Below are 10,444 nucleotides of genomic sequence, written 5' to 3' on the forward strand. Positions count from 1 at the left end.
TTTTTTTTTTTTTTTTGTGAAAATCCAAATTTATAAGATGAATTCTAAAATAGGTATAGGATCTAGATGATTTAAGAACAAAAAGAATGGTGAATTCAAAACCAAAGAAAGAAATATATAATAATATTGAACAAGGAGAGAAAGGATGTGCAGTAGAGAGGGTAGAGGCAGAAGAACCGATGATCGCTAGGGTTAATTAAATTTTTTCTTTTCTTATTTTCGTTTTTTAAATAATAATAGTTTATTAGATATATATATATATATACACATATATTTAAATAAGTTAAAGCTACTGTATACTGTTATGGATAAAAAACGAAAAATAAAGATAATTGAGAAGCTAATAGTTGTGGGATTTGAACCAAGGAAGCTGATGGTGAGACTGAGAGGTATAACTAAACACTACCACTAGACTACGTTTATCTACGAAATGATTTGGCCGAAATGTTTTTAATAAATAAGCGGCCACAAGCAAGTGCTTGCTCCGCTGGTATCTGTGGCCGGCTCTGGATATAGTGCTATCAGACGGCAAATTTGTGTTACTATTTGTTTGATATAGTTTTTGATAGTGCCTTAATAGTACTAAAATGACGATGATATGAAATTAAGAACCATATATATAATAATATTAAAATCAAGCACTTACCAACTAAAATATACCAATATAAGCACTTTCAACAAAAGATGGTATATCTATTATAAGTATGGGTCCTAGATTTATACATTTTCTAGAGTTGGGATCAACTTTTAACAAATTATCACGAAAACAGAATTCGTGTTATTTTAGATGTCAATAATTTCGGCTTATCTACATTATACCACTAATTAACCAACCTTATGTTGGAATCCAAAAAGGTTTGTTCGTATAAGAGAAAATAAAAACAAATAGCTAAAATCTAGAGTTCCAATTTCAGCGTAGACGTGTAATGTGGCTGTCATCCCATAAGTCTAAAACCATCTACAACACATCTTTATTTTTAACTAAACTATTAATTCGCGCTATGCGCGGGTATAATTGTATGAATTGTCTTATAAAAAAATTAGATTTGAAAATCATTTAAACAGCTATACATTTCCATATAATATGCAAAAATATGATAACGTATTTTTTAATTTTTTAAACACAAATGTTCTTTTCTTTTATTTTAAGCATCATTTATTTTTGTTATTAAAAAAATAAAAGAAAGAAAAATATATAAAATTAATTAAAATATAATTATATATATAGTGGTGTTAGTAACAATGTACATTTAATAAAGAGAAAAATATATTTTTCAAATTTTTGAAATTAATTTTTGGGAATTTTTGAGTAATAACTCTTTTCCCATATCTCCATTCAAATATGCTCCCTCCTAAACTTTTTTTTTTCAAAATTACAGTGTAAAACTTTGTAATTATCTTATAAAACCTTACAAAATTTCACATACAAATGATCTTATCATCTCCCTACCATTTATTTATGTTTTTTTTAGTTTTCAAATTATTTTTCAATTCTGTAATTGTTATTTGAATTTTTCACTCTTAAATGATATTCTATATTTATGTTAGTTTAGTATAATCTCAATAATTGTTATAGTTTACAACAATAACAAAGTGGATTCATCTAATACTTCAAATTTCACATTCGGTCCAACCATGAAAAAGTTTCAGCTCGATCGGACATCCTTACGACTTCCAAAAGATGCCCTCAATAACCCATCTCAGAACTATTCATGTTTTTTTATCATAAATTGTACCATTTTCCAGCAGTTACTTAGTCAAAGAGTAACATACACAAATCCTTGAGTTTAATTCTCATTGAAGCTTTGTCAGTTTCTATGGACTCTTGGCTTGTTGGATATCAAGTTGGTATCTTTATCTTATTGGAATGACGTCAGACCCAGCGTCAACGAGCCCAAAAAGTTGGCTCCTCCACTCAGCCTTTATCTCTATCTTCCTTTCAATTTCTTTCTCTTCTTCCTCTTTCTTTCCCATATCAGACCTGTCTTAGCTCCTCCACCACCATCAAAACTTCCCATAACCACACGGCATGAGTCCCTAGACCCACCATGTATACACATTTTTAAACTTTTTAGAGTTAAATATTAAGGATACTTAAACCTTCTACAGAGTTTAAATATTTATAATATTTTAAACTTTCTATGAATTTTAAATACTGATAATATTTTTGAACATTCTATAAAGTTTAAATATTAATAATATTTGAACTTTTTAAAAATTTAATATTTATATTATTTTAAACTTTTTAAAAGCTAAAAACTTTTAAAAGTTCAATATTTATAATATTTTAAAATTTTAAATATTTTAAATATTATAATATTTGAAATCTTTTAAAAATTTTAATTTTCTCAAATAAAGAAGCGGTTTAAACCGAATAAACTTTTGAATTTGGACGCATGATGTATCAAGCTTCCTGTTCATTCGTAGTTGGAAGCATTAGTCTTATAGTTCTTTTATTTCCATAGATTTTAATTTTTCTTTTTCAAAAAAATCTTAATAAATATAGAAAACTATCATATTTTAATTAAATATTAATTAGTGGGTGTCGAATCCCTATTGGATGTTTTAAATCTTAGGTGGACAGTTTTAAAAGCTTATAACTTCTACTTTTATTTAGTATAAACTAGGTTTTGAACCCACGCTACGCGTGAGTTTATTTGATATATTTTGATATAAATTATATATGATTGATTACGGTAATAAAATATTATCTCATAAAAAATTAAAATTAGTACTAAGGAAAAAATAAATTTCAGATATACAAATTTTTAAAATATAAAAATCAGTTGGGTTATAAAATCAAATCTGATAAAAAGTCATGAATTTAACTCGACGTCCATGCGAGGCAAATCAAACTGATGACCTCACATATCCTAAATCATTTTTTTGACCACCAGAAAACCGAAACAATTTTATAATCATGAATTTAACTCGTTTTCATATTTAATTGATCGCTATCACCTATGTTTTCATGTTTTTTATTCAATGTTTTCTTATTCTTCATATTCTTGCTTGTCATTTTTATTGTCAAATTTTGTGTTAATTGTCATCGTAACTTTTACCGTTTGGTTATTCGTTATACTCTTTTTCTTCTTCTTCCTCGTCTACTTCTTCACATTCTTCTACTGAAAAACATTTTTTTAGACTACCACACAACTTGTTAACCCATCAAACTCCAAGAACAAAATCATTTTTTTTCTCATAAAATTTGTGAAATTCATGAACACTAGCATAGTCAACACATGCACCCAATTATTGACAATTTTATCTATATACTTATTTGGTTTTAGATCCACGCGTTTAGAAACTTCTCAAACCAAAATCCTTACTTGGTCTATAATATTTTAAAAACATAATAAAATATACTAATAAATATTTATTTAATATGAATCATATGATATATAGAAATATGAGTAAACTATAAGAACATATTAATTATAAATATATAATATCAATTATATTATATCATCAAATAATATCAACCGTATCATATTATCAAATAACCGTAACCATATATAACAGTAACCGCTTGAACCGTAACCGTATTTAAACGGTTCTAGTTAAGGTTACAAAAATTTCTAACCATCGGTTAATAAACCTTAACCCTGACAACCGTAATCCTGGTCATGCCTATGTATAGCTAATAAAACATGTGTGTTTGTCGTCCATCTTTCTTCTTTAAACCTCAAAATTTGACTCAAACATCAAATTAAGGTCTTGTGATGTCAATCCTTCTTCCTTAGACCCAAAAATAAAAAATTAATGAAAGAATATCAACTCATCTGTAAAATCATTCACAAAAATATGTTTTACAGCTCATAAGAAATAAAAAACAGAAATATAGATAAATAAGATAATTTATGTTTTACATCAATATTTATAATATTTTAAACTTTTAAAAGGTTTCGAAATATAAAATTTGAATCTTTTACAAAATTTCAATATTTATAATATTTTAAACTTTTAAAATTTTTAAATATTATAATAGTTTTTTGAAACTTTTTAAAGTTTTAATTTGATCAATTAAAATACTAGATCAAACCAAATAAAACTTTTACACTTGGACGCCTGATAAATCAAACTTTCCTGCTTATTCATTGTTGGAAGCATATTTATCTTATTTATACTGGTTCTAAACCATTGTCTAAAAAATTTCTAGCCGATGTGGGATATTGTGCATAGTTCTTTGATTTCCATAAATTTAAAATTTTTTTTTTCTAAAAAATTCTGTAAATTCAAAAAATGACATGTTAAATTATGATATGTTGTTTAAATAATTTTTAATATAGAAAATTCTGGAAATTGTATAAAATGTTAATAAATGATATATCGAATCCCTATTGGATGTTTTAAATCATAGGTGGACAGCTTTAGGGGCTTATAGTTTCTACTTTTTATTAGTATAGATTCTAGGATCAAATCAAAATCCAATTCCCATATAGAATTATTTATTTTCTAGAAAAAAATGGAAATTAGATTGAAGAGACTCTCTACTAATAAAAGTTTCCTAAACCACATGATATGTTTTGGCACGTGTTTTTTTTTTTTTTTTTTTTTNGACTAATCATACATATCGACGTACTGACTTTCTGTCACCTTTCGATCCATCGTAGGGACCATTTTTTTTGTAGTCATTAAATTGACTGTTTACTATACAATTCAATAATTGATCAGAGAACACACGCAAATATATTATCTATTTTATTATATATATATATATATATTTTTTCCAAAAAATTTAGTGAAAAAACTTATAACTTGATATGATTTTATTGTTCAGATACAAGATTGAAATATACATTTACAAGATTATTCTCACTAAATTAGATATTTATAAAGAAATTACCCATTTTTGGTGTTTAATATATGTGTACGCTTTATATGTAAGAAATGGTTGTTAATATTTTCATAAATTATATATTGTATGTAAGTGTAATTTTTTTAGAAATATTCAATAAGACAACCAAAGATAAAACAGATTAAAAAAAAAAAACAGAGCCACATAGGTAAAACATAGCATAAAGCCATAAAAAAAAAAAAAAAAAAACCTCAACTTCTCATTTGTTCAGCAAATCCTCGTGTGGCGCAAAGCTTTCTAAGCTAGCTAGCTAGTCCATCTAAAGTAAAATATGATTGCAATTTGCAAATGACCATGGCGATGAGCACTATTGGCATTTGGCGATATCCCAAGCAAAAGAATTTGCTTTAAAAGACACCAGCAAATAAAAGTGTACTTTAGTTAGAGTTATGATTTGTTATGGAGTTCTTTCAAATTTATTTTTGAAACACAATTTCTACTATATATTTGTATGTATGTTTAGTATCAAATGGAAATAACTTAAATTCGATGTATTCTTTCATTTAAACTATATATATAATAATGTATTCATTTAAACTATATACATATAATATTATGTTTTTGGGATTAAGTAGATATATTAATATATATGATTGTTGTTAATCTATAACAAATGATATATAAGTAGATTATTATGTTTTGGAGAGTAGATTAATCAGATAACAAATGACATGAGTTAGATTTTTTTTTTTTTTTTAATAGCTAGAATTTAGAACAAATAACATAACCACAGAAAGTGCTAGTAGGATCAACCTTAAAAATCATGTTGGTATACAAATTCATGATAAATGGTTAATAGAACATATAGAAAAGATTTGTGAAAATCATAATATCTAAATATATTTTTATAAACTAAACCTCTTTTTCAATATACAAATAACTATATATATATATATATAAAATGATAAAATTTCCGACCTAACATGCATGCTATGGGGGCCTCAAATTTAAGGTGCAGTGAAGAGTGTTTTAAACCGTAACATTTTACTCATCAAAAATTTACCAACCTGTGCAATATAAATATGACCAAGTGAACTGCGAAGTTCATTACCAGACCAATCTTCCTCACTTCACTAAAAATAATTGAGATGGCAGACAATTGTAATTTGGTGAGTATTCTGGGAGTGTTACTAATATTAACCATCTTCCATAATCCGATCATCGTCAATGCCGGCGAGGGTGTTCCCAACGTAGCGTTGTTCACTTTCGGAGACTCTTACTACGACGCCGGAAACAAAGTGTACCTCAGCAAGGACAAAAACCCTCCTCAAGTTAACTGGCCTTACGGCAAATCCCGTGACGACCCTAACGGCAAGTTTTCTGATGGCCACATCATCCCCGACTTTATCGGTACGCTCCTCTCAGATTTCGAATATTTTTCTCTTGGTTCACGCATGCACTAATTAAACAAGATAATAATTTATGATCATGGTATATATATTTTCTAGCTGAGTTCATGGCTATTCCGAACGGAGTCCCACCGGCGCTTAAACCGGACGCTAATGTTACACGTGGAGTTAGTTTTGCTGTCACCGATGCTTCTATTCTTGGGAGTCCGGTGGAATCTGTAAGTCTACTTTGCTAAAACGTTGAAGACTAAAGTTATATATTTTACATATGAAGTAAGAAGAACTTTATGTTAGATAAAATCAATAAAAAGAGTTATAATCTTTCTGTGTATCTAGATGACACTGAGTCAACAAGTGGCTAAATTCGAAAGTATCATATCAAACTGGACCAGTGATTACATCAAACGGTCATTGTTTATGATATACATTGGCACGGAAGATTATTTGAACTACATCCAGAAACACCCCGATGCAGACGCTACTAAGCAGCAAGCTTTTGTCACTTCCGTCATTACGCAATTGAACACTGACATTAAAGTAAGTTGTCGACAAACCAACAAACATCGTTTGTATTTGGTTTATTTTATTATGTTTAATTGACATAGTGTATTATATAACTACAGTCGTTAACCAATTTGGGAGCAAGAAAATTTGTGGTTCAATTGCTAGCACCATTGGGCTGCTTACCGATCGTGAGGCAAGACTACAAGACCGGCAACGACTGTTACGAGCTACTCAACGATTTGGCCAAACAACACAACGAAAAGATCGGTCCGATGCTAAACGACTTTGCTAATTCCCCCGCCATTGACGGTTTTCAGTTCACTGTCTTCGATTTCTACGACGCTATTATTCGTAGAACACAGAGAAGTCTCAACTACCGTAAGATATTCACTCGACCAAAGTTTCCGTGATGATAATCTATAAGAATTCTCTTTTTTGTTTGATACAAAAATTAATACCTGAATACATATGTGTATAGGATTCTACGTATCAAACGCATCGTGTTGCGGTGTTGGGACACATAATGCATACGGTTGCGGAAAATTAAACGTCCACTCAAAGCTATGTGACTATCAGAGATCTTACCTCTTCTTTGACGGACGTCACAACTCAGAGAAAGCGCAGGAAGAAATGGCCAATCTTCTCTACGCAGCCGACCCTAACGTGATCCAACCTCTGACTGTACGTGAGCTCATCGTCTACCCAAACGGAGAGAAGATGCGTGAGTTTTGGGTACCTAACAAGTTTTCGGCCCGTCGTCGCCTCCCCTCTCAGGACTCCTACGCCCGTTTCTCAGCCTATTAAACGGATGGCTTTGAGCAGAATCGTTCGACATATATACGAGCTACTATCGTATAATGTATCGTTACGTCCTAATTCTGCTTATGCCGCCGAATAAATTGCTTTAAAAAATATGTCGTCTTGTATTATGTTTCGTAATCTATGGAAATTAAAATAACGAGATATTCGAATCTCTATTACTTATAGACAATTCTTGAGTTCACCTTTCTCTCATTCACCCTCTCTAAATTATGGAAACAAATCTTAATTAAGGAAACAAATTCTATAGATCAATCAATTTTAAAATTATTAATTCTAATATTATATTGCAATTTTTAATTATCATATTTAAACCCTAACCATTTTTTATATATCCAAACCGACATATAATTTTGTTTAATTGTAAAATTAAACCCTAACCACTTTTTTAAAACCCAAATCGATATCTAATTTCGTTTAATTGTAAAATCTAAACTCTAACCACTCTTTTATAAATCCAAACCGACATATAATTTTGTTTAATTGTAAAATCTAAACCCTACCCACTCTTTTGTAAACCCAAACCGACATATAATTTCGTTTAATTGTAAAATTTAAACTCTACCACTCTTTTGTAAACCCAAACCGACATCTAATTTTGTTTAATTATAAAATCTAAGTCATAACCATTCTTTTATAAACCCAAACCGATATATAATTTTAAAAATTATAAATTTAAACCCTAATCCTCTTTTATAAATTCAAATAGACATAGTTTCCTTAATAAAAAATCTACATAATTTGTTTCCTTAATTTGCTTTGTCTTTTTATTTTAATTTTAATTTATTTTTAAAAAATATAATATAACATGTCATATTTAGGGGTGTCAAAATGGGTAACCCGACCCGACCCGACCCATACCCACATGGGTTAGAGACTTTTGTGGGCGGGTTCAACCCGACCCATTTATTATAATAGGTTGAATTTATATACCCAAACCCAATTATATAAAACCCAATGGCTAAATGGTTTATATGGATTACCCATATAAAAATAAAATAAAATAATTGATATTATATCCATAATATATTTATATAAAATAGAATTAAAAAACCAACCAAAGTTTTCAAGCTTAAAAAATTAATTTCTAGATATTATAGAAAAATTTCACACTCATTTTAGATCATTGACATATATATTATTGTTTACTTTTTTTTTTTTTTAGCAAAGTAGAAAAACTTAACATTTATTTTAGATATTTTACATAAATTAGTTATAAAAGAAAATATTTTACATATTAATATATATCTATATTATATTATATGCATATATATATTATTTTTGTTTTTTTCCATCAACCCATTGGTAACCTATAATCCTAATAGGTTTACCCGATAAACCCACAAACCATTGGACGAACCCATCAAAATCTATTTATTTATATAGGTATAAAGACTTAACCTATACCCGTTAAAATAATAAACAAACGGGATAAACCCATAGATTTCTACCTATTTTGACACCCCTAGTCATATTGTTGTATTCTGATTAGTTAATTAAGAAGAGGTAAACTAAAGTTGTTCACCCCTAGGAGTGAATCCAAGAATTTTTCATTATTAAAACTCTGAGTTTCCTTTCTTCTGAACCACTTTCGATATTCAATTATTAATTAAAATTTACTAGTCCGAGTTTCACGTGTAAAGTATGGAAGCCACAATTCAGACTGGTTGACTCTATAACGTGTTTTCCATAATTTTCTCTTCGTTATAAAGTCTTATGAATCATGCAACTATGCAAGTTAGATATATTGACGATTGTGATTACTTTTGTTACATGATGTACGATTCTTGCCAAGATAACGATACCACTAATTCAAAAATATTCTTAACATTGTGATTACTTCTGTAACAAGATGGACGATTTCTACCAAGATTATTATTAAGACACCATGGCTTTTGGTGAATTTTCCTAAACAAGGGTGGTTGGAAGTTTTGTAAGTGAGTTTCTGATATGTTCCCACCTTTGTAATGCAAGCTCCAAGATTTTTTTTAACTAAGTTGTTTTTGTTACCATTTGAAATGTAAATCGTGGTGTTGATGGTTAGGATATACTGATACAACGACCTCTTGCTGTAGTGCTGGATCGAGAAATGCATTCGGGTGCGGTTAATTATAAGAACAGAAATGCATTCGAAGCTCTGCAACTACCAAAAATCATTTATGTTCTTCAACGAGCATCACAACACCGAGAAAACCGATAACCAAATCACTAATCTGTTTTATTCCGGAGACAAACATGTTGTCTCTCCGGTGAATATAAGGGATCTCGTATTCTGTTCGGTTTCTTTGTGAAATAAGTAAATGGTTGTTCTTGTAGCTGTAAAACTTAAATTCCATTTCATACTGAAATGAGGATAAACAAAAAATAAAGTGAGAAATTGGGGTTTCATATACCAAGTGAGCCATATACAACATTCCATGGATCTCACTTAGTAACTCCTGCCCCTGTATTTCCTGGCAGGCTTTCCGGATGCAAAGCATAAGGTGCGTGGCGCTCTTGTTTCTGTTTCTGTACGCTCCTTCACAAGCTTCTCCACTTCAACTTCATCACACCATGGAGCTAATATCAGTTTCTTTTGGATGAGAGCTTCCATGAATTTGTCACCAAGTATCAATTTTTTTTTTTTTTTTGATTAAGTAAGATGTTCTGGGCCAAAACCTATACATCCCCTCAGGTTTGAGACTAGAGCAAGTTATATGGTCTCGTCCTTTAGAGCCATTCGAATCAGTGATCTCTAGGGTTTTGCTAGAAATGGATATTAGACAGTTTAAAACATTGTATTTTTTTTAACTTAACATCATGTTGTTTTTTCTTAAGAGAAAATGTGCACATGTTATTTTTTAGCAAGTCAAAACGCATAATATCTATCATATGTGGTTTGGTACTTAGTGATCTTTTTTTTTTTTTTTTTTTT

At 29.4% G+C, this 10,444-nt stretch overlaps 1 protein-coding gene across 1 annotated transcript; it reads left to right on the forward strand.

Moving 5' to 3' along the window:
* LOC104745695 (GDSL esterase/lipase ESM1) lies at positions 5,902–7,712 on the forward strand. The gene is made up of 5 exons (XM_010467010.2): positions 5,902–6,208; positions 6,307–6,425; positions 6,544–6,744; positions 6,831–7,089; positions 7,190–7,712. Exons 1-5 carry the CDS (start codon positions 5,947–5,949, stop codon positions 7,513–7,515), a joined length of 1,167 nt encoding a protein of 388 aa, XP_010465312.1. The 5' UTR covers positions 5,902–5,946; the 3' UTR covers positions 7,516–7,712.

The sequence above is a fragment of the Camelina sativa genome, chromosome 15, assembly GCF_000633955.1.
Source record: "Camelina sativa cultivar DH55 chromosome 15, Cs, whole genome shotgun sequence".
Lineage (NCBI taxonomy): Eukaryota > Viridiplantae > Streptophyta > Magnoliopsida > Brassicales > Brassicaceae > Camelina > Camelina sativa.